General features: G+C 36.3%; 1 protein-coding gene across 1 annotated transcript; it reads right to left on the bottom strand.

Annotated features, from left to right (window-relative positions):
• Positions 1–1142: 1142 nt before the first annotated feature.
• On the bottom strand, positions 1143–23635 carry LOC116308284 (xanthine dehydrogenase/oxidase). Its single transcript, XM_089040860.1, has 39 exons — positions 23515–23635; positions 23005–23062; positions 21775–21871; positions 21149–21257; positions 20505–20631; positions 20049–20110; positions 19877–19963; positions 17135–17215; positions 16386–16527; positions 16125–16292; positions 15530–15606; positions 14617–14713; positions 14320–14429; positions 14049–14245; positions 13480–13645; positions 13300–13389; positions 12898–13015; positions 12362–12413; positions 11750–11876; positions 10508–10627; positions 10173–10292; positions 9797–9962; positions 9337–9406; positions 7910–7997; positions 7644–7730; positions 7389–7514; positions 6949–7014; positions 6735–6880; positions 6460–6541; positions 5812–5907; positions 5524–5652; positions 5263–5337; positions 4818–4870; positions 3931–4045; positions 3495–3560; positions 2908–3096; positions 2646–2719; positions 2483–2576; positions 1143–2082 (listed from the first exon to the last, which is right to left on the bottom strand). The coding sequence occupies exons 1-39, from the start codon at positions 23551–23553 to the stop codon at positions 2035–2037; spliced, it is 4014 nt and encodes a 1337-aa protein (XP_088896986.1). The 5' UTR covers positions 23554–23635; the 3' UTR covers positions 1143–2034.
• Between the last annotated feature and the right edge of the window lie 882 nt (positions 23636–24517).

A 24517-nucleotide genomic window follows, 5' to 3' on the forward strand; every position in this document is an offset into this window, starting at 1 on the left:
AGCCAAGTGAAATATTCGTGATTTAATGTGGAATATCCAAGCTAGATTTCGAATCACTAATACTTTTGATAAAGTAAAAAAAAAAAAATGTAAAATTCAGTGTATATATTGAAATCTAACAGATGAGATCGTGTCTATGTAAAAGATGAAAAGTTTAAGAGTGGAACTTAGAGCTAAGTGAGTCCAAACATTCAGGTCTAGACGTGTTTTTTTTTTTTTGAGATTGGAACGGTGAGTAGAATATCTGTAATAGCAATTAACTATAAAACCTTGGACCTCTTCCAACCTGTGACAGACTTCCAGGTCCAATATTACAACATTAAAGGACATTTAAATTAAAATCATGTTTTTATAGTATCAAAATTACCCTCTGCCAATTTACTATCAGATTTATGATTTATGATTGTTTTATTTTGAACGGTATTCCCATTGACCAATGATATCAAACCTGAAAGTTCTTTGGTTAACGTGTCAACAGGGTTCATTGGTGTAGGCTTACCGGTGTAATATCAGATGGCAGTAAAAGATGGTAGCCCTGGCAACCACGGTCACGTGTCTAACTAAGGCATCGTGGGATGGGTTTTTACTAAAGACCATTCACTAACAAGAGTGGTAGAGTGACCGGGTACAGGGCAAAAGGAGACCAAAGCTGACAGCCGGTATTAGCAACAAAGAAGGCAATGAACAAAATAATGAACAATGAATTAGAAATTAAATAAATATCCAAATCAGCGCAGGTTATCGAAGGAGGTGTGTATGCATTCGGCGTGACCAATTTAAGAAATTTACAGGCCGAGCAAATGTGAATTAGGGAAGTTTTATTTTGAAAAAAACTGTAGATGATAATAATAATAATAATAATAATAATAATAATAATAATAATAATAATAAAATAATAATAATATTTTATTTTTATTTTTCTTAAGAAAAGAAAAATTGTATTTGGTATCTATATAGATATATATGACGTATAGATTATCTCTTCACATATCCTACAATAAAAAATATATCTATTTGTAATAATAATATAAAAAAAAGAGGAAAAAAAAAAACTATAATAAAATATACTATAATAGAAATATATCTACTAATGTATAACCATAAAATCTATTTAGTAAATATTAATCCTAATAATATATGTTTTAAAAAAACAATAAAAGATAACAACAACAACAACAACAACAACAACAACAACAACAACCAATCAAACAAAAGCAGAAGCATTTGGTTGATGGCTATAAATGTTTTCCTAATTCCTTGCCGGGACATGCCGATAGGATAGGATATGTTTGGTGTTAAATGATGATCTGTGTTTTAGGGTGTGACGCTGAAGTCCACTGAAGGATCTTCTAATGCGGATAGGATATGTTTGGTGTTAAATGATGATGTGTGTTTTAGGGTATGACGCTGAAGTCTACTGAAGGATCGTCTAAAGCGGATAGGATATGTTTGGTGTTAAATGATGATCTGTGTTTTAGGGTGTGACGCTGAAGTCCACTGAAGGATCTTCTCATGCGGATAGGATATGTTTGATATTAAATGATGATGTGTGTTTTAGGGTGTGACGCTGAAGTCCACTGAAGGATCTTCTCATGCGGATAGGATATGTTTGGCGTTAAATGATGATCTGCGTTTTAGGGTATGACGATGAAGTCTACTGAAGGATCTTCTAATGCGGATAGGATATGTTTGGTGTTAAATGATGATGTGTGTTTTAGGGTATGACGCTGAAGTCTACTGAAGGATCTCCTAATGCGGATAGGATATGTTTGGTGTTAAATGATGATGTGTGTTTTAGGGTGTAACGATGAAGTCCACTTAAGGATCTTCTCATGCGGATAGGATATGTTTGGTGTTAAATGATGATGTGTGTTTTAGGGTATGACGCTGAAGTCTACTGAAGGATCTCCTAATGCGGATAGGTTATGTTTGGTATTAAATGATGATCTGTGTTTTAGGATGTAACGCTGAAGTCTACTGAAGGATCTTCTCATGCGGATAGGATATGCTTGGTGTTAAATGATGATCTGTGTTTTAGGGTATGACGTTGAAGTCCACTGACGGGTCTGTATTGACTGGAAACTACAAGAAAATTATATCACATAACGTTATTATTCTGTTGCTATTAAGATGTTAACTTAGAATAGGATAGGTTTTCTCCTATTACAACTGGGAAGCACTATAAGGTACCAGTAACTGTCAAATACATGTTTGGTATAGATCACACAACGAGTTACATTCTGTTGCTTTTACATTAAGATGTTATATTACGATAAGGGTCCTCTAGAAGATAGAGTGCTTACTATATATATTCGTGAAAAAAGTTAACTAACAAAATTGTACGAATTAGTGCAAAGTTTTGTAGATCTACGGTCTACTGAGGCCTACTGAACTCACTAACTTATGCAAATTTTGCAATTTCTTACAACGTTTTTCACTAATATAAGGTGTGCATTATACCAGTCGTGGTACTTACAGATACCTGTTTAGTGAATTTGTCGACGCAAGCCATTCTTATGCGTTCACATGTAGCTGGACTGTCCAACCTAAACACACCCTCGATACCCGCATCACGCCTGGAACAAATGCAAAATACGTACAAATTAAAGCTCGTAAAATAAAGGAAATATGAGCAATAGTCTTACCTGGCACTTGTTATGGCGTTCTTGATAGCATAGAATATTGACGCAGCCAAAAACAGTGGTGGTTCACCCACAGCCTAAAAATATTGAGTAGTGCTAAATTTGAGCTTTTCAACTTCAGAACTTCTGTACCAATTATTCTAATGTATTTTAAGAATTTTATTTTGTACTGGTATTTTATATTGATTATAGGTATCGTCTCGCAAGCAAATCGCTTCCTATTAACATAGACAAAAAGGTAGCAATAAGCTTATTAATGGCTAACCTTTGAAGAGTAGATAGCGTTCTCATTTGGCGCGCTTCGTAAGAGGTGAACTGAGAACTTGACAGGGATGTCTGCAAATCCAGGAATCTTGTAAGCTCCAGGCCCTGTCGTCCATAAGGCACCTTGTTGAGAGAAACGTACTTCTTCCAATGTAAAAAGACCAAGGCCTTGAGTAAATCCTCCCTCAATCTGAAGGATAACAGTTGTAGTTTATTGTTTGCATAAACCCTTATATAGGTTCATATTTTGGGGTGTAAAATGGGAAATGGTGCAAATTTTTGAATTCAGACAGTTTGAACTATTTTGTCCCACACCACTGAAAATAGAAGACAAGATTGGAACAACGTCTGACTCATAAAAATCTGAGCCCCAGATCACTGAAAATGCCTAGAAATTCAAAACACCGCGATTCCTGATGGAAAGAAACGGGTGGAGTACCACAGCCTGCATTGTGAGTGAAGATATTCCATGGTGTGAGATAATTATTGACAGTGTTCAAGATAGAGGTTAGGTTTAGGTTGAATAGCTTGGCAAACGTTTGTACCAGAAGTTTCATACTAATAAATGTATGCTAACTTGATGTTTACCTGACCAATATCGATAGCAGGGTTTAGACTGGTTCCAACATCCATCACGATGTCTGTGCGCAAATTCTGTTTAACAGCAATGGATAATAGATGACGATGTGAAAAATGAATGATCAAATTCTATTTGTTTTTTCCTTTTTTCCCAAGTGATAAACATAGCACTAGCTGTAGGACCCCGTCCTAATCAAAAATACTGCAGTTACATTACAGATATCTAAACTAAACGGAACAGTAGTAGAGATATGATATACTGCAGTGGTTTATACTTTACAGATATATAAACTAAAAGGAACAGTAGTAGAGATATGATATACTGCAGTGGTTTATACTTTACAGATATCTAAACTAAAAGGAACAAGAGTAGAGATATTATATACTGCAGTGGTTTATACTTTACAGATATCTAAACTAAAAGGAACAAGAGTAGAGATATAACCTGGTGATCTCCAGTGAGACAATCGATCTCGACCTCAGAACATGCAGCGCCGTAACAAAAATAGTTGAATGGAGCACCAGAACCCTGTTCCCAATCGAACCAAATATCAGGGGTCCTAGATACAAGAAGACAGATTCATTCAGTCATAATTATGTGAGCAGCGGACAACTAGCTATAATTGAGGGTATTGAGGGTTTTCCAGCCCAAAAAGGCGAAACCCAACTCCCATTTTACCCCTTCAGGCCTCTCATAGTTAAGACGTCTGGTTTTTGGCTTCCGTCAATCAAAATATTCTAACCCAGACAGTTGAAAATTTGATTGACAGCAGTCATGCAGTAAAGAACTCAGACATTTGCGTTGTGGAAGTCACGGAATCTAGCCGGCCATACTTGGCATTTTAGAATACTGACCGTCAACACAGTTTTTACATGTTTTATTTAGATGCTCTTGTTTAATAAAAATAGGAATGATAATAATTAGCATAGTAGATTATAGAAAATCGGAGCTGATTTGTCGAGAACTTCGGATAATTATTTCTCGATAATCACCTACAGCTGAATTTAGGATTGCGCGTGCGCCATGTTTTACTCGCGACTCGGTAAATATTCTCCTATAATCACTGAGCCTGAGGCGAATGATTATGCCACCTATATTCTAATGTGTATAAAGAATAATGGATGCAGAGGTCCCCTTTTGTCTTTCGGGACTCGGAAGTTTTCCGTTTTAGCATGAGCCCACCGTCATCGTTACGTCACCATAAACTCATAAACAAAAGCAGGTTTTTAAAACTTTAGATGTTTAATAGGTGTTACTAAACCTCAAGGTGAGTAATTTAACGTTGTCAATAAATATGGTAGTTGTGTAAGTAAAGCTGATCATTTACTTACTTGTAAAAGCCAGTCGCAGACAGACTAACGCGTTCCAAGTAGGCCGCATTAACCTACAAACACATAAATATGTTATGTTTTCACCAGTAGCAGTTTACAGTCTCTCTATCTGATTGTTACTGATACTGTATCTATTATATGATTACAGCCAGTGGTCCTTCAGGGTCCATCTTCCTCTGATTGTTAACTGATACTGTATCTATTATATGATTACAGCCAGTGGTCCTTCAGGGTCCATCTTTCTCTGATTGTTAACTGATACTGTATCTATTATATGATTACAGCCAGTGGTCCTTCAGGGTCCATCTTTCTCTGATTGTTAACTGATACTGTATCTATTATATGATTACAGCCAGTGGTCCTTCAGGGTCCATCTCTCTCTGATTGTTATTGATACTGTATCTATTATATGATTACAGCCAGTGCATTAACGGGAATAACCTACCCAGTCTCCCCATGGTCCTTCAGGGTTCTTTTCTTTGAATGGTGCAAGCCTCTTCTTTATTTCCTCACATGCAACCTTACAATAAGGGTAAAAAGAAGATATTTTTTTTTAGATATAATGGTTTTGCTTGAAAATGCAAGTAAAAGGGTCGCTCCATCAACAAAATTATATGCATGGTTCTCGCTCGTTCTGTATCCCCCTGGCTTTCTCCCTCATAGCATTTTGTAGACAGGTGATCTCATTCATTGTATTCTATCATACCTTGACAGCCATGCCATTTAGATCAGAGGACACAGATGCTGCAGTGGGGGAGGTATTGGGGACGGTATTTGTACTTGTTTCACTCAGATGGATCTTGGAGATCGGAATATCCAGAGCACGAGCTGCTACCTAGGAATTAATAACAAAGTGCAAGATACAAAAAGGCAATACCATGAAGTATTTCCATGCACTCTTTGCGTTAGTAATTAACTAGTGTGTGAATCTCGTTCTAACAAATAAATACTAGCAAGGACTCTTTATGATCAGAATGCAATCGATAAACCATACCTGGACCATTTTCGTGTGCAGACCTTGTCCCATTTCTGTTCCTCCATGAGTAACCAAGACTGACCCATCTGTGTACACGTGAACCAGGGCACCAGCCTATTACATCATATTATAAAATAACTGTTATAAATCTCGCATTCTGATTGGTTGGGAGCGCGTGCTTTATGAGAGCAAACAGCACACTCGCGCCCTTTGCATTTCATAAAAGAAATAACAAACTTGCTTACTGTGCTGTGTGGAGTTATAAAGCACTTGGGGATTGGCAAAACACTCGAGAAGTGTCCAGAAGCACTCCGCTACGGGTCGTGCTTCTCCTAACTCTTCTCACGTGTTCTGCCAATCCCCGCATGTTTTATAACTGTACACAGCACGCGGGCGCGTTTTCTATTTCTTCATTAAATATTATGCTCAAAGTTAAGAGGTCTATTCTACCCGCTTCTTGATACCAAAATAGAGGTAAAGTCTAGGCAACTATTGTTATCAATGTTAGTAATATAAGCAAGAGGAACGGAGAGGAACGAGAGTGCAACAAAAATACTCAATCAAGAAGCCACACTCAAAGACCCGCACTGAATATTATAGGAAACCAAAGACAGATTCACGGACAGACAAACAAAACTAAAATTATTGAAAAAATAGAAATAATACTTGGTTGAGGAAAAGTTCCTGGAAACCAATTCCAAACTTTGTCGGGACCACTGCTAGTCCACGCTTCCTCCATCGATTGCAACTATAATAGAAAAAAATATATATAAGAGTTGAAGAATCAACGAATCTATGGTATTTTATAGCTGAGTTCACTCACACTCATCCTGTCAACTGTCAACTTTTATTTTCAGGAGAGATTCCTGGCCGTGAATCCGGACTGTGCTTTGACGCAAGCCACGTGAAGATAAATTTAGTCAAAATTTATTTAATGTTACCTGTTGAACTGCTCCACGTCGTGTTTTCTCTTTTCATAATCACATTTTTCTAACAGTTCATTCCATACTTGACTGATATTACAGCCTGTCAGCTTTTGATTGTAGTGGGTCAAGTCACCTTCTTTGTAAAAGTTCATCTCACGAACCTGGAAAGTATTGAACAGCTGGTCAAAAAACTGTATTATGCCTGGTAAAACCGTGGGAAAATACATACCTTACGCTGGGAAATCCCACAAGTCTTTGCGACATCGTTAATCCACGATTCAGCAAACATCATTCCCTAAACACAATAAATATACGTGTTTTGATAGTGTGTCGTGTAATACGAACCTTTCAATCAGTCCCTAGAGAGTTAACTAACAATAGAGATGGCAGTCACATTGGTGTACCTAACGAAAGAAACTAATGACAATTTTAATCTGCCGTTAAGAGACTCTCCTGGGCAAAGCATATTTGGGTAGACAAGAATCGGTGGCACTATGACGAGCACAAATACTAAAGTTCTATTCATTTGAAAACGAGAGAAAAGGAGAAAGATTCCTGTTTTATTTGTTATTCTGGCTACCGTCTACCGAAAAGCATTTCCTATTCAGTCCCCGTGTTTTGGGATCAGTGGATTCAAGTTTGACTATTTCATTTTTAGGTGCAGTCTACCTGGGGACCACCAAATCCTCTGAATGCTGTGTTGGAAGGGATGTTGGTCTTGCAGCACCAGCCTTCTACTCGGATGTTGGGTATTCGGTAACAGTTTTCAGAGTGAAACACAGCACGGTCCATAACCTTATATGGAAAGAAACAGACAGAAAAGACGAGGACATCATAATATATATTCAAAATACACTATGTCAAGATGTCTATACCAAAATATGAATTACGTTCTATCGCCGGGTTAACTTCACATGCACTTACAGAGCGAGATAAATCTAGTGAGTAACCGGCATTGTTGTATAAGTTAACATCTAATGCCTGGATGGTGCCATCTTGCTTGAAACCAACCTGGATAAAAAAGTAGAATGTAAGATTTTAGTTCTAACAGCTTTGGCACATTACTCGTTAGATATCACTTTACAAAGGTATAATAAAAACACACATTCTTGTTTGCTTCTCTTCTCTTCTCTTCTCTTCTCTTCTCTTCTCTTCTCTTTACATTACTTATCAATAGCGAGTCCTCTTACTTTGTACTTAGCCAGGAAGGCATTCCTCATTCCTGTTGCCTTCATGTCCTCGTCTCGATCTAGTGTGCACCTCACAGGACGCCCCATCCTTTTGATTAATAAAACCACATCAATCAATCAATGAATATATGTCATTAGCCGTTCTGAGGTCGAGCAAAAATCTCAGTGCATCGTAAGACTGTTTTAGGGGATGAAAAAGACGCCATCTTGAAATTATGTCTCCTTAAACCGTCCCACAATTCATTGCAATGCAAACTCGGCTTACTTTTTTACTCAACTTCAATTCAGTCGGAACCATCAACCTGATAATCATTATTGTACAGATAAAAGCAGGTATAGTATAAATTCAATTAAGAAACCTTTCAATTTGGGACAGTTTTTTGATTGCTTACCCCCAAAAACGCAAGATATTATGGGGATGTGAAAGTAGACAATAGAGACATTTTATTAAATCCGTAAAATACCGCTGTTCTTATTGACTGGAGATATGGCTATATATATGAAGGATATATTCACAAAATAAGCCATTGCAAGACTTTGATATTCCAAGGACATATATTATTTATATTTATTATATCATTACCAATGAAATGTCTATTTTTCTCTATTTCGAAAAGTCGATATCTTCACACGTGAAAATAACATGTTACTTACACGTGTGAAAATAACACCATTGCGATGGCTATTCAAAAATACACGGAAAGAATTGCCTGAAAAAGCCAAAACATACTTCATTGATAATTATACAGTAAACAGAATATTACATGGACGCTTGGAGATAGGAATTTTATCTTCTTGTGTTGAAAATCTCTCACTCGTTCGCTGCGTTCATTCGAGATCTTTTCAACACTCGAAGATAAAATTCATATCTCCGCGCGCCCTTGTAAAATACAGTCAAGTCAAAAAAAGTTGTCGTCGACCAACTCAAGCCTACGCTACAGGACCGAAAGGAGCTCTGGGTAGCAATCATTTAAGCCGAGTTGACTCCGTAATTTTATCTGACTAGTTATGCCTGGTTTACAGCACGAACCTTCGTAGGCGAGCGGGAAGTGTTGGAGGAGACGTTTTTTTAATGCCTTCTTAGTTTCGGAATTGTGAATTGAATCATAACTACTTTGTTTTTCTTTCCCTAAACCCAAAAACATGCATTTGATGGATTGTTTCTCGCCATTATTATTTTATTACTAGCGGGAACAATTTATTCAGAACGAATATTTTACCGCTTCAGTGATTTTTACCCATATTCCTTTCGGTCCAGTCGCGTAGGCTTGAGCCGGTCGACGACGACATTTTTTGAATTGACTGTATGTATATACATACTTTGTACCAGAACCAGATCTTACTCGATAACTGACAATTTTATATTTTCAAAGTGAAATAACCCTTCACATTAAAACTAAGTGTTCATAAATTATATGATTCCTCACTTGTTAGCAGCAACAGCAACGACACACGTCAGGAATATAGAACGAGTCTGTTTACCACCGAATCCTCCTCCTAATATAGGAAAATAGCATAACAACATTTTGTTTAAGGGAGGGAGTGTGGGAAAAATGCCAAGCACAGTTATATCAGGACGTTTTTTTGTCCGATCAATTAGAATAAGCCAAAGACGTTACCTCCCTCATATGGTACATTTTCTCTTGCGACCGATGGCTTTAATGATTATGCAACTATGCATGTGTTCTTTTATATTATACTTAATGCTGAATTTTATACTTAATGAATGAAGCTACGTATTTTATCAAAACAGAGACAATGTTTTTGTACATGCATGTATACAAGGGTATCATTCTCCTTAAGTATTACCGAGTCTTTTTGTTCGTACTACAATACGATTACCAGGTATTCCCATGTATACAAGGGTTCATTCTCCTTAAGTCTTACCGAGTCTTTTTGTTCGTACTACAATACGGTTACCAGGTAGTCCCAGCACCTTGGCTACTACAGACTGAGTGAGCGTCAAGTCCTGAGCCGAACAGTACAGCTCCATTTCTCCATCTTCATTTTTTGGCACAGCAATTGTACCTTGAGTCTCCAGATAAAAGTGCTCCTACAAATTGAAACAATATCATCATCATCATCATCATCATCATCATCCTCATCATCATCCTCCTCATCGTCGTCATCACCATCATCATCATCATCATCATCACCGTCATCATCATCGTCATCATCACCGTCATCATCGTCATCATCATCATCATCATAACCATCATCAACGTCATCATTATCATCATTATCACCATCATTATCATCTTACCTGAGACCCAGTTCTCATCTCTCCTTCAATCACGTGGTCCGACCTAGCGAATCCTGCAGCTAGATCGCCTTTCTCTAGACACACGCTTGGTTTAAAGTAGGATTGGGCCATTATTGCCTCCTGCATAAAAAAATTAAAATTAGGGAAATAGATTTTTATAACACAGGTTTACTGTATGAAGTCCTAGTAATAAATTATATTTATTGCACTGATCAATGTTTTATTTTTTATTGGGGTCAGTCTTTCTTCCCGGGATTGTACGTATATAATTTTCAAAGGACAAAGTATACGTAATAGCAATTTTTAAGCTTAAAGGGGAAATATTTAATACTAGCCTCAATGGTCAAGATCCTTGGTAGATCTTCGTACTCAATCTTCACGGCCTTAGCAGCACGTCGAGCCTGGGCTTGAGTTTCTGCTACAATAGCACCAATCACCTGTCCTGTTGACGTCACCTTAGATATGCACATATAAGAAAATAGAAATTTAATAATTGCTCCTGATATGACATATATACTAATAGATTTAACGTCAAAGGTGATCTTCAACACATACAATTTTGACCGTGTTCGAATGCCTCAAATACCGCTGTTATCTTTGATTACAGACTCATTTATACAGGGTTAGCCTCGTTTCAGTGTCCGAACATTCACAAATACCAAAGATAAAGTAAAGAATGCACGACTTCAACAATACAAACACTTTGTAATTCCACAGATGAATATAAGTAATTTCATACAAAATCGAGACTAACCCCGTAGAACAGGGAATTCGAAACTCAATTCAGTGTCCAATATTCGAGTGCTTTATTGTAAAAGACTAATTACTGGCCGAAAATGTAAATAATCGAGTATTAGACATCGGTAAAGGACCGAGTGAACTTTCTGAAGAGTCATAACTGAGATTTGCCGGTTAACTTGCGTATAGGCAATGTGCACAAGCGTGAATCTCTTGTACTGAGCAGAAAGCATGATGGGATACCGATTACTTACGCTTTTTCGGATCCTCTGAAAATTCATCTGACAATTTTTCCTTCAACGTTTTTTATGGCAAATGTAATTATTTCAACAGACGAAAATAACAGAGTATTGAGTATTTTGAGATTTGATGCACATTGCTTATTCAACAGTAATTGTTTTCCGATTTGAATAATTTATTCAGTTCATTTCATATTTTTGCTAGCTTTTCCTTCCACGATTCTCCCAACTTCTTCTCCCCGAAGGATTCGAGCTGTAATGTTTACATGAACTAGTGGTTGCTAATGCACATGATTACACTGTTGTTGTAGGTAACCACGAGATTAAATCACGTGTGCGCATGCTTCACACGTTAATTGCAGTCAATTATTTGGGCAACCAATCAGAATTTAGGAGACGCCTGACTGAGTCGAATGATAGGATACATGATTAATTAATCCAAATAGAAAGCATAGCAGCCATGCTGCTGATAACAATAAGGGAAGTTTGTTCTTGTGAAATATTGTATAATCTAATTTACCAACATAGTGGTCATGACGTAATACGGGAAGGAACCAAAGATTATAGATTATATTCTATATATTTTAGTTTACTTCTTACCTCTTCATTGTAAAAGACCAGCTCGTCGGAAACAACAGGTCCAAACTGGTTAGAGCCTGGTACGTCATCGGCACTGATATATGCATGAACACCAGGCATCATGGTTGCTTCACTTGTATCCACTGATCTAAAAAATGAGATTAGGTGACACATGGCCTTCGTGCTGAATCTTATTGCATTACTGGCTCTGAAGCAATTTATGACCAATAGAAAGACTAGTAACCAAAAGTTGATATCGAAAACCAGGGGCGAAGCCAGGTTTCCCACCTTCGTCGCTCGTTTGCCTCGATAAACTAAGTCCCTGCCTTGTTAACTTGACTCGAGGCGTCACGAATTTATTATATACTGAGTGAAATGGAAAGGGCTACAACTATTTAAAAAAAATTTAAATCTTGGAATCCCCTCCCCACACCCCCAATAAAAAATATCTTCTTTTAGAGTTCCCCGCCTTATCCACAGGTTTAACCAGCCCCTCTCCCCTCGCTACGCCACTGTCGAAGACCAAGAACTGAATACAATATTGAATGTGTTACCAATAAATCGTGGGTGCTCCACTTTTCAATGTCCAAATTTTCTACTTAAAAAGGAAATGTGTTTTATTGCACAGCTTACATGACTTTGGCGTGAGGTCTTTGGCTGAGTACGAGGCTTAAGAACAACTCATCTGTAAAAACAACAGCATTAGAAAGCATACATATCTTGCAGCAATGAACGTTTATAGAGGTTTTGCACCAACACGTGACGGCAGCCATGTTAGATGGCAGGAACAATCATTTTACACAAAAGTAAAAAATTTAAATAACAAAGAAAAAAAAAAAAAAAAAAAAAAAAATCCCAAAAGCAAAAGGATTTTATCGTTCTGCCATCTAACCATAGGCAGCCCAAGCTGTATTATGGGCGTGGGCACGTCTCTGCACTGCTATACTGCATCATTGCTACTCGGCTACACTTCTCAGTTTAACACATTGCTCTTCTTGAAACTAAAAACTCTTAATTCCATGACGTTTATAATGGCAACATTACGACATGTTGATTGGCTTTGATCATAATCTTATTATTTTGTTCTGATTATTATAATTTTGTAAAACAATAATTCATAGAAAGTTTCATAACCAACCCCTTTACGTAGACATGACGTCATAACTAACCTCTATATTTGGGCATGTCGTCAATGTAAACAGCTTCTCCAGTAGCTTGTTTAAGGGCCGACAGGTGACGTATTGGTTTTCCGACTACGTCATCGACAGACTGGTCTCGTGGGACTTTCTGAATTACAATTGATTCAGAAAACGAAGTGTTATTACGAAAGAAATTGTTAAGGGTGGCATGGGTGTCTGTTATAGTCGCGGCTTAATTTGACGAATGTATAAGACAAAACAAAACACAAAACAACCTTATAACTCGTCTTTTCCTGCAACAAGATATTTATATAGGTAAAAGCCCCCTCAAACAGCCCCATTATTCATGGCGCGTCCAACTCGTTGCCAGTTTTTCGCCACAATTACAAAACTTGAATAGTAGAGTAATAGACTTGGAGATTACATTTTTACCTGGAAGGTTTGACTGCTTCGCGTTGGAATACGCTCTACGAATTTCGCTGCGCTCCTACATTCTCTTGGTGGACGAGAAACGCAAGAATCCTGAAGAATAAGAAACATGACTCAGATCTGATATGGCTGTGCTTTTATATCAAGCAAATAATAGTGAAAAGTAAAAATCTGTGAACTTACAAGAGTTTGGCTGAGTTTGTGAGTGACAATGAGATAGAACTTGAAGAAGAAACTGGTGGTCAAAGAACGTCGATAACTGACTTGTCCACCTGGTGCATTTGCTGCTAGTGGTAAATCTTGTTCCAATAAACTACAACCAAACTCAACTATACTCTCATCCCAAACCCTACACAACAGTCAACATGATCAGTGGTTAGAAATCTTTAGTGAATATAATAACTATTTCCTGAAGCCTTGTCTTTTTAAAATAAACTTTCCATCCAAAATCATAACAGTCTTTGATAGATGGAAGTCAAAAATCTAGCGTTCTTGAATATACTTAAAAACGATTTAATAGAGTGAAATCATTAAACCTGTGCAATAGATATTAGACTAATGCACATTAGTAGACCCTAATTCCATTGTCTACTTTTGTGTCTATTTGACTATTACACGTTGACTAGTATTTTTTATTTCACGGGCTAGAGAAGATGTTTTGAGGTCCTCTATTCTAAGTTCTTGAATAGTAAATAAAATATTTGGGTTGCATAATTTTGGAAACATAAAGTCGTATACTAATAATAACCTACCTTCCAATGAGTGCTTTAGATGTCTTCAAGGCCATGACAGTAGTTGGTGCCATTCCACCATAACACAGACTACATTCCTTTATCATTAACAAATTAGTGATGTCATTCTTCTCTAGCCTCACTCTCATGCCAGCATTCACGATGGCAATGTCGTCATCACGACGTCGAGCTTGTTTATAGGCAAACATGTACTCATTCTGAAATAAGGAAATCCTAGTATTGTTAGAACAGTATGATAGTAAAACCAAAGTAGGAGAAGAGGTTAGAATACCTGACGGGTGTGAGGTATGTGGATGGATATCAAAACCTCGTTGGGTTCAAGGCATGTTTTTCTGTAACCACGGAAAAAATGTTCATCAAACTTGATCTCTCTTTGTTTTCCTGGAAGAAATATAAAGCAAATTGCAGGTAACTACTACTAGTTGATGTGTACAAACTGATCATAGTTAACAATCCATCTAAACAACAGTCGGTACTCTGTTTATACTATTTATTATCATCAAATTGCCATTTTGTTTGTACTCCTTGTTTTATTCTAAGAATAAATAGCAGTCAGTGACTGACGTACCACCAATTGATGCTACGGTAAGAGTACATCCAGTTGACATGAAGATAGGATTGAGATCTGATATTGGACTTGCTGTTATGATGTTACCACCAACACACTTAGACAAAAACAATAAAAATGTTTATCAAACTCATTAATAATTCATGAGGACAACACAACAGAAATCTAGACCGTGAAGAGTGTTGTAAATCTGATACAAAATTGTGTTCATTTGCATAAACTTTAAGTTGGATTTTCTTGGCCAAATTCACTTTAATTTTGAAAATTTTAGTGAAACACAAAGGAACTAACCTAGACGTTTGATAAATCATATACAGTTCGTGTCCGTGTTGTATCAGATATACAATCACTCGGCTACGCCTCGTGGTTGTATATCTGATACAACACGGCCACTCATACTGTATATATTACTTATTATATGCACACTAAGATTTACTCAGTAACAACCTGTTTCATATATAAAAATTATAGTTTTACTCTATTTTTGCTCGTTCAAAGTTCTTAACCAATAACAACTTTACCCGTATCACTTTTTCACGTGTGAAAATAGCAATACAGTAAAACCCCGCGTATAGGAACCTAGATTTTTCAAAGTCAGCCTGAACAGGTTCTTATATAAATGGTGCTCAACTTGAAATCAGGCTATCTAGATTCTTAAATGGGTCCTTAATTTTTGGTAAGTAAAAGAGTACTCGTAGTGGTGGGCGTGGCATTTTATGCATTAAATAAATCATTAAGTAAAATACTTTACTTTGTAATGTAGTGTTGAAAGTAAATCATATTTTGCTTGATAGGATATTAATTAAATGATAGACAGACAGATATGCAAATACAAGTAAGGCAGGCACAAGAGATTCAAATCTCGTAAGGAAAATATTTTCTAAATTTCTTAAATTATATTTAATAGTCTTACTGCCACGTTCCTGACTTGCTGACCAGCAAACCATCGCAGTGTTTCTAGAATCGCTGAATACGTTCTGGTCTGGAATTCTAGATTAAAGAATGACATATTGGCAATGACCAGGGATTAAGGATTCATCACCCCATGCAGGGCTGGGCGCTAGCAAACTGACAACAGATACTTCTACCACCCTTGCTATTGCTCTCTTGGATATTGGTATCAGACTAGATGTGAATTCTATAGTGTTTGCTTCGGGTTAGGGTCACGTGAATTTCTTTCCATTTGCAGTTTTAATTTGTAGCAATTTCGTTTGTAGGAATGGGAGTAGAGGGACATGTTGAGATTATTGGGGAACGATCCCCCTCATGGTAAATCAGGGATACGCCCCGTATGTCAGCCAAGAGAGAAGAGAGAAAATCTCGCTTTACGTTTACGATACTTGGCTGTCAGTTTCGATGGTGATGCTTTGTCAGACACTTGTGTCTTTTGTCCAAATAAAACAACGCAGCCTTGTGGTCATCATGCACAAAGCCAATCCGCGGGTTTATTTTAGATAACGCAGCTTCTAGACATTGAGAGTATGATTGTCGCAATCAAGTGCTGTTACCTTGCAAGTGTTCCACAAGATCCTTCAGTGTCTCCTCAATGGTTGTCAAAGTTACAGATGATCCAAAGATCACACCTGTGTCTGTCTGTTGCACAACATTCAGTTCAGGGACGTGAGTAGATGCAATCAGGATCGGGTAATTCTGATTCTTGAATTTTGTCTCGATTCCTTGAGATCAAATAAATTACTATTTTAGGCCCATTCAGCTATGCAGTTGTCAGTAATTTTATCCTTAAATCAGATATATCCATGTTTTTATACCTATTTCAGTATTTCCAACCACCAGCTTAGCGTGTGGGTATGTATTCTTTAGCTCCAGTAGTTCCTCTAATGTTGAAGGTCTTATCCATGTTACATAATCACCTTTAATGTGCAAGCTGCGTGGCTGGGTAGCCTGTGGCAACTAGAATAGTTATGAGAAAAAGCATAATTAAGAGTATTTTGTGTTTAATCTACTTCCGAGGTTTCGAGAGATACACGAAACGCTAGCTAGGCTTGTTAACAGAAATCCTTCTTGGTGACAAAGCATTTTGTCATCAGTTTCAGTAGTTTGCTTTTTGGATGCGCTTTGTATGCAAAGTCTTGGACTCACCATAATTACGCATATATCTAAGTGTTTTAAGTTGGACGTAACTCAATTTCAAAGACTTAAGTGAATAATATCTCAGTATTACAGCTCGTTTTCCAGAAAAAGGGCTGCGCATAGAAATTCTGCAGAATGCAGAGTTAATCGCATAGACCCCTTGCACTAAATTCCCTATCGGGGGTTACAACGATTAAGTTTTCCTCCCTTGAAATTTGAAAACATTTCTTATGTAATGTTTTTTCCATTGTTTTGTCCCCCAGATCGACGTCACACGCAAGGGATCTATATAGCATGCGTTATCTACTTTACCACAGTGTACGGGGCACCTTGCTAACTAGGACCCGGTAACAGGTCCTTGTTTTTGCCCCTTTCTTTTAAAAAAAGTATCAATATTTACAAATAGCAAATTTAATGCCACAGTTACCATCAGTTCCGGTGGAAAGATTGGCTCTTGTGTTGGATCCAAAGGCAAAAACTCTTTTGCATCAAACAGTGCCTCACAGTTCTGAAACATAACCAAACACTAAATTAAGACTCAAATTATATCACCGTTGACGTACAAAAGTTGGCCAAGAATTCATATTTGATTTTACGTATAATGGAACTATAAATACTTATAATCTTTATAGTATCTGTACAAAATTATAGCGGAGCTCTAAAACGGCAGTTTCGTTTGCTTCCTATCGGCAACCCAAAGAAGACTTTCCTTCAGTAGTTTTAATATTTCTATAGATAATATATTTGAATAATCAAATTAGTCTTTCTTTCAATAGATATATAATTTATTTTACTTTTAAATTAAATATAAAAAGAAATATATATTACACAGGCATTCCCCATGATATATTTAGCTTTTATTTCCAGCCAGCATGATTAAACAAAACGAATTGTGAACTTGTTTTACTCTCAGCCTCAAAAAACGTTTTTTTTTTTTACATATTACTTGCTAAATGGAATAACTACTTATACACAGGAAATAGTTAATAAATTATAGTTGTTAGAATTGGAAGAGTTTTCTGATGGTTTGAAGGCTTAAGGTATCAGGGGGTGATTTTGAAGGCTATGCGCGCTACCTCATGAAAATAACATGAAGAGATGAAGACACAAAAAAGCCGAAACGACAAAAAACAAAAAAACAAAACAAAACAAAACAAAACAGAAAAAACAACAACAAAATAAACAAAAAAAAAAACCAACAACAACAAAAACAACAAACAAACAAACAAAACATTAAAACAAGAGAAAAATAATATTTAAAGCATTTCAAAAACAGTATTGGGTAATTATAAATTTTAGGTCACCCATCCAAGTGCTAATCTCCCTCAAGCGTGCTTGACTCAGTGTCGTGTTAGCCCACGTTTTTTCCACTGGGCCACGATTTCTGGAAATTAACACAACAAAAGCCATGAAAAGAATGCACCAGATAGACTAGATTATTTTCCACTTCAAATCAACATGCCAGTGCGTGGCAGAGTGCAAGGGATTAGCTGTAGATATGGTCTGGGGGCCGGCTAGTCTCTCCCCTGATGCTTCGGCTAGAACACAATACTGCGTAATCCGTACAACCAAGGGCAGAGGGACTTAATCGCCGTCATGTCCGAAGTCCATACGACGACCCAGCGGATGTCTCGGGGTATGGCATGAAGGCACTAATTTTTTTCCTCTGTATTTTGGAATTAATTATCTAATTAAAGTTTCATGGACGCGGGTTCGATTCTCACCGTATTAGAATGATTCTTTTTTTTTATTCTTCATTTTTCCTCTAGCCTTAGATCTTTTTTGAATATTTATTTATTATTTTTTATAAGCGACTTTTATTAATTCAAGAAAACGAGGATTCTTATGCTTTTCTTTATAAAGTATGTCTACTCTTTTTTTGCTAGCATTCATCATTAAATGATTAAATGATTTTCATGTCTGAATTAAAGTCCAGCTGTGCTTTCCTGGTTTAATAAACTGACTGGGAGCAGTTGACTCGTGACAAGAACTTTTACTGAACTTGGATACTCAATCTTATAATCTATACACTAAATTAATTTTGTCGTCACATGCTATAGCGGAGCACCATACTTAAGAAAAAATGGTAATCCATGGAGTTGATTTTTCATGGCTTGAATAGGTCACTTTAGCCTGTACGTACGTCCTTGTACACACCACAGAATTCCTTTTCCTATTGATTTCAAGGCAAAACTACTTGCAAATGCACACACACACACACACACACAAATTTTTAACTAACTAAAAAAAAAATGTTTTCATAATCGAAAAGATATATCAAAACCAAATAAACCAAAATATCAGTAAAGTGCATAAAAAGAAACTTAATGGACGAATATGGTTTCGGAGCTTCAAAGGTCTTTTTACTGGATGTGGACATCATAGGACCACTATAGGGAGCGTCTTTATTTCACATCCATTTAAAAGGAACCTTTTCATAATTAAGAAATATAAAACTCTTCATATGGATACCTAAACATCGTTATGCAAAAAAAAAAAAAAAAAAAAAAAGTAGAAGTAGGCTTATTTTTGCTCAGTATATTTTTACCAGTTTTTAAGTTTGATATTGTTGGTTTGTCCTAAAAAAATTGGGAAATCTCCAAATTTTGGATTTGAATGAACGGTATTGTAGGTAAATTTCTTTAAACCTTATATTGTGTTACATTATAATCTGTAGCTATTTTTTGTTTTTCGAGTAAAACTATCAACTCAAAGCGTGAATATGTTGTCCATGGAAAACTTTATCGAAACTTTTTTCGAAAACAAAACTAGCTCCCTGTTGTGGTTGGTCATTGTGTTGGGCTGTGTAAGGTGGAAAACAAAAACTCGCGATGAAAAGGATGTAGTGCATTTTGATTGGATTTTTTACTGGTCTTCATTATGGAGGACATTATCTTTATCTTAAATAATGGATAGTTAAAGAATATTTGCCGATTTTATTTTCGCCTTTAAGTTTTATTTCAATTGTTTCTAACTACAATGGGAGCTCCGCTGTGTTAGGTTAGTGCCTAAAGATACACTGAGTATTATTGTACTTAATATTGAATTGAATCTTATAAAGATTTGCTAGAACTTTGAGATTTTGTGAGAAGGAAATTCAAGATTATATCAATTTATTGTAACCTATTTGCTAACATATTTATCACTGAGAACATTACCACCAACTTACACCTCCATCTTCATCTCCATCCATACGTTCATTCATTTGCTGCATACAACATCCATTTTGATTACCACTGCCACCACAGCAAAACTCCTGGTCACAATAGAAAAGGTTTGCATTTTAATTACACGTTGTTCATCTCAATTTTTGATGTTATATATAATTTAATACTGTTTACTTTTGTAAATGTTTTGAAGCCTTCAAGAATGGGGCGATATCCTGTACATCTGCAAAGATTTCCTGAAAATCAAAAAAATTATATGATTTACATGTGGACTGGTATGTAAATAGCAATATCATGTACCTAGTTTACATAAATTATGCCAATTATTTTTTCTGAGTCTTTAAATTTGCAGCTCCATGAGTTCCTTGATATACTGCGAGGATCAGATCAATTAAATACATTACAACCGCAGTACAAATATATAGTTTATATATATTCTCATATATGTAAATTATTTAAAAGCATGCATTATACATTATCAGTGTGTATGAGTTTTTAAAAACTCAGATGTAAAATAATAATAATGATAATATTTAATGTTTTATAAAAAGAGACTTTAACATGTGAATGTGATCAAATGCGCATAGAAGATAAATTGAAAAGTACTTTTTATTTCTACATTTTAGTTACCTTCAAAAGCACTTTCCATTTGACTTTGAGTAGGCAGAGGGTTATTTCTCAATAATGTATACATTGACATTACAATACCAGGAGTACAAAACCCACATTGGGATCCATGAGACTTGGCTATTCTTTCCTGAAAAAGAATTATCAATCAAACACATACAACAGAAAACCTCTTACATTGAAATGATAACTAGCTGAAAAAAGATCATGCAGGCTTAGCTTAATGTACCAGTGCAGCGTAATTGTACAAGCCGGAAAATGCATCGTGGGCATTAATGACCTAATAAGAATTATTACCCTTTTAGGGGAAAAGGGGTATTTCGTAATGTAGTATTTATTGACATAATTTAATGTTCGTTCGAGGCGTATTCAAAGAACAAAAGCCACGGATCTTCTTTGTTTCGCAAAGATTTATTAGCTACCGGATCAAGCCCTTGGAATGGCGAGTTACAAAGCTTTTGAACATACGCGCGTTTTTTGACCTCTTATAGTACGTCAAGATATCAAGTTACGTTAAAAAAAGTTTTGTTAAAAGTTTTGTGCGGATGTTTAGAAAAACATATAATAATGGTTTTGAATTACTCTGGTGAAACAGTAGCCAGGCTAGTGGGTGTAACCACAGACACATCTTGTACATTCAATATTACCTGTACTGGGTGCAATCTTGTTTTAGTGCTACCAATCCCTTCTACTGTAGTTACAGCCATGCCTTCAACAGAACACACTGGAGTAAGACAAGCATTTGCTGTAAAGTGTCTGTTCGCTTTGTAAAGAAAAGAATAATTCAAACCTTGTCCAGGGCTAAGGTACCGTTCCAGTTTGTCGGGGTTCAAACGGAATTTTAACAACGTTTTTCCACGGTTAGTTGTCATTTTTAAACCGCTGATTGAAGCTTCCCGACTCAGCGTAACATATCAGTAGCCCACGGCCCATGATTCTAAACTGATTATAATGTATTGGGCAGTACCGTCCCCAATAATGAATGAAAACACAAAGAACAGGTCGGCGTAATTTAATTCATTTGTTTTCGATAAATGTTCTTTGTAAATATATTATTCGCATATCAGCTCTTCCAAGCCGTGACTCATACATAGCTTGGGCTACCTGTGGATCTACGTTATGATTCGGTAAGGTGAGAGACCAGGATTTTAATGGAGCCTTGTGTAACTCAACACTTCTTAATGAACCGTCTAACCCCAGAAATTACGATCTTACTGCATAAAACAATTCGAAGATATATTATGATAAATTTAAATCAGTCTGTAAAGGATACAATATCTTGCTGTTGCTGTGATCATATTTGGACACCATAACTGTACAAGCTCCACATCCTCCTTCACTGCACCCTAGTTTTGTACCTGGTAACTTCACTGTTTAGTTTATTGTTAAGGAAAATCACGTGAATGGTTGGTGATTGACTTATGAAGCATGTCTGTATCTTAATGGAAAGAAATTGTCATTTTCTCATATTATTTGATGGCATGCTTGTGGATCTCGCTTGGACGAAGACACTATAGCTATAGCTGGCTAATTAATTACGCACCACCTTTGAAGCTTTTAACAATGAATTATAGTGTACCCAATAATAACAAATTATAACGTACCTAGATATCCAACTAAAATTTTAGTATCAGTTCAACTAAAATTTAGTATTAGTTCATTGACGGCATACACAACTAATTTTGCACACTACTTTCATATTCAATAGTCATAACACCAGGGTTCGTACTAGTAAAAGCTTTGAAAATTCCAAGACTTTTCAAGTATTTTTTCAGTATTTTTGAAATAGTGAGGATGTTGATGATGGTGCTGAAGAAGAAGATGATGATAAAGATGATTGTTATCCGCATTATTTAAAATTATGACAATTTTGCACATTTAGACTATTGGTATTTTAAATTTAAATTTTTAAATATTAAGTATTCTAAATTTAAATATCAGCAAATAAGTAATTCATAATAGTGGTATCCTGCAGAGCAGGCGTTCTTGTGATGGGCTTGAGGAATAATCGGGGGTTTTGGGGTTCCTGTTTCAATTACGTGCCCGCGAGAAAAATGACACCTATTCTTCCCCTTCCCGTCCCCTCCCCCTCCGCTTCTTTTTTGCTCGGTTTCATATCTCGCTCTTTCCAAATTTCCAAAGTTCCTCTGAAAACCCCGGTTTTTCCCCAAACCCACATGAGAACGCCTGCTTTGCAGGTTATAATAGTGGCAAAATTATTGGGGGCTATAGTTCCCAGCCTCCTAGCGCCATTGTCCTTGTACTCTTCACGAGTTGAATTTATTTCTTTCAAACTTTACCGTTTTACTGATCTTAATACGCTCTTTCTAGCTATGGTGTTTTTTTGTCCTTTGAGTATTGAAGACCCTTTGAAATGATAAAAGCTCTGGGTACTGCAGAATTCTATCAGGCCTAGGGATGTCGTGTTTCACCAATGAATGGGGATTTTACCCCTATGTCAATAAAAAAATAGACATTTGGTAGTTAGACTAGTTTTGGATACGTGTGTTGCGTAGAAAATGAAGCAAAGTAGTTTGGGGCTGCAAATCATTAACTACGACCTAAAAAGACAAACAAAATTAGGAATTGTCGGTGAAGCGTTATTTTACTCTGAAATGTCTTTAAAAATTTACTTAGTTGACATTGACTTTGAGAGTAATCAGTTACTAAGTTAATATCTTAATAACGAAAAAAGACGAAATCTTTATTTTAATTTTGATTTTACATAATTTGTCAATCCAACTGCCATTGCCAGTACTGAATTTGATGAAAGAAAGTAAGTAACGAATATAAATACGATTATGAATAGCAAAAGACTGTATGAGAACAAGCATCTCAAGTTAGCTAAATTTTTCATTTTGGATTTCTTGGGTTATTTATATTTATATTTACCAGCATTCGTACTCACCGTTACTTTCATTCAATTACTGACGATGGCAGGAACATTGCCGAAACATGTTTACGGAATTAACTAAGTTTCTGCTTTCAATGGCTTTTAGAAATGTTTACTTACCTTCTTACCATTCACATAGAACAAAATATCCCTAAACATAATTTGCAGTTTTCTTTTGTCGAACCAACCACAATGATTTGACGTTTGCGATGTACAAGGAATGAAATTGCAGTATTTCCGAATAGACGTTTTTACGTCTTGAGGTCACTCTACGATCCAACTGTTATTTATATAGTGATGTTATTTTCATTTATTTAGTTACGCGGGAACATTACTATTTGCCGGCAGTCAATTACTCGAACAAAGGCTCTTTGATTATGATAATGTTAGATTTGTTTAGATTTCAATTTTTATGATTTTATGTTTCATACCACAAAGCGAGAAAATATTATTGATAAAAGATCAGCACATTTTGCAAGCAGATGTGAGAAATTTTATGTCTTTCTCATACCTGGAAATGGTTAGACCTTCAAGTCTTCTCGGATAAGGACTTTACACCGTAGGCCTTGTCTCCCAACCCTTCCTAACCTGCAGTAAAATGGGGGACATAAAAGAATCTGTTGAATTATTCTTGTAAAAGTAGGGGATTGTCTCCCGGTTCAACAGCCTATCCCTGTCTGGAGGCATAACAATAATGTACTAACAAATCACTCATGAATGTAAGCTGCACTGCTCCTACTAGCCTCCTTCGCAGCCGTTCTTAGGGTCGTCACGCAACGTTTCCAGGGAAATGTTGTGTGACGACCCCAAGAACGGCTGCAAAGGAGGCTAGGCTCCTACTAGCGCCTAAATATGCAGCCCGTAAAGTCCTCCACTGTTCATTAATGTAAAGCGCATTGAGACGTTGTATAAAAGCGCTATACAAGAACTTCCCATTATTATTATTATTATTCTCATTATTATTATTAATTTACCTCCGCTTTCTTCTACACTGCTATGAAGGCCAATTGATCAACTAACCGAAAGTCATCAAACACATCAAATTTGTCACAATCTCCTAAAAAAATGTTAAAAACTTTATTGCAGTGGCCACGGCTCGACGAGCACTACTATAATGCACTAA

The sequence above is a fragment of the Actinia tenebrosa genome, unplaced genomic scaffold (genome assembly GCF_029948245.1).
Source record: "Actinia tenebrosa isolate PJP-AT-01 unplaced genomic scaffold, QUT_ActTen_1.0 PGA_scaffold8__29_contigs__length_14323225, whole genome shotgun sequence".
In the NCBI taxonomy this organism is placed as follows: Eukaryota; Metazoa; Cnidaria; class Anthozoa; order Actiniaria; family Actiniidae; genus Actinia; species Actinia tenebrosa.

Bases quoted from the DNA above. Each gene is read 5' to 3' on its own strand.
- LOC116308284 (XM_089040860.1), bottom strand. From the start codon at position 23,553: ATGTTTAGGGATATTTTGTTCTATGTGAATGGTAAGAAG. The intron at 14,430-14,616 runs GTACGTCAGTCA...TATTTCTTCCAG, and splicing joins TACCGTAGCATCAATTGGTG to GAAAACAAAGAGAGATCAAG. The intron at 12,414-12,897 runs GTTAGTTATGAC...TTGTTTTTACAG, and splicing joins CGACATGCCCAAATATAGAG to ATGAGTTGTTCTTAAGCCTC.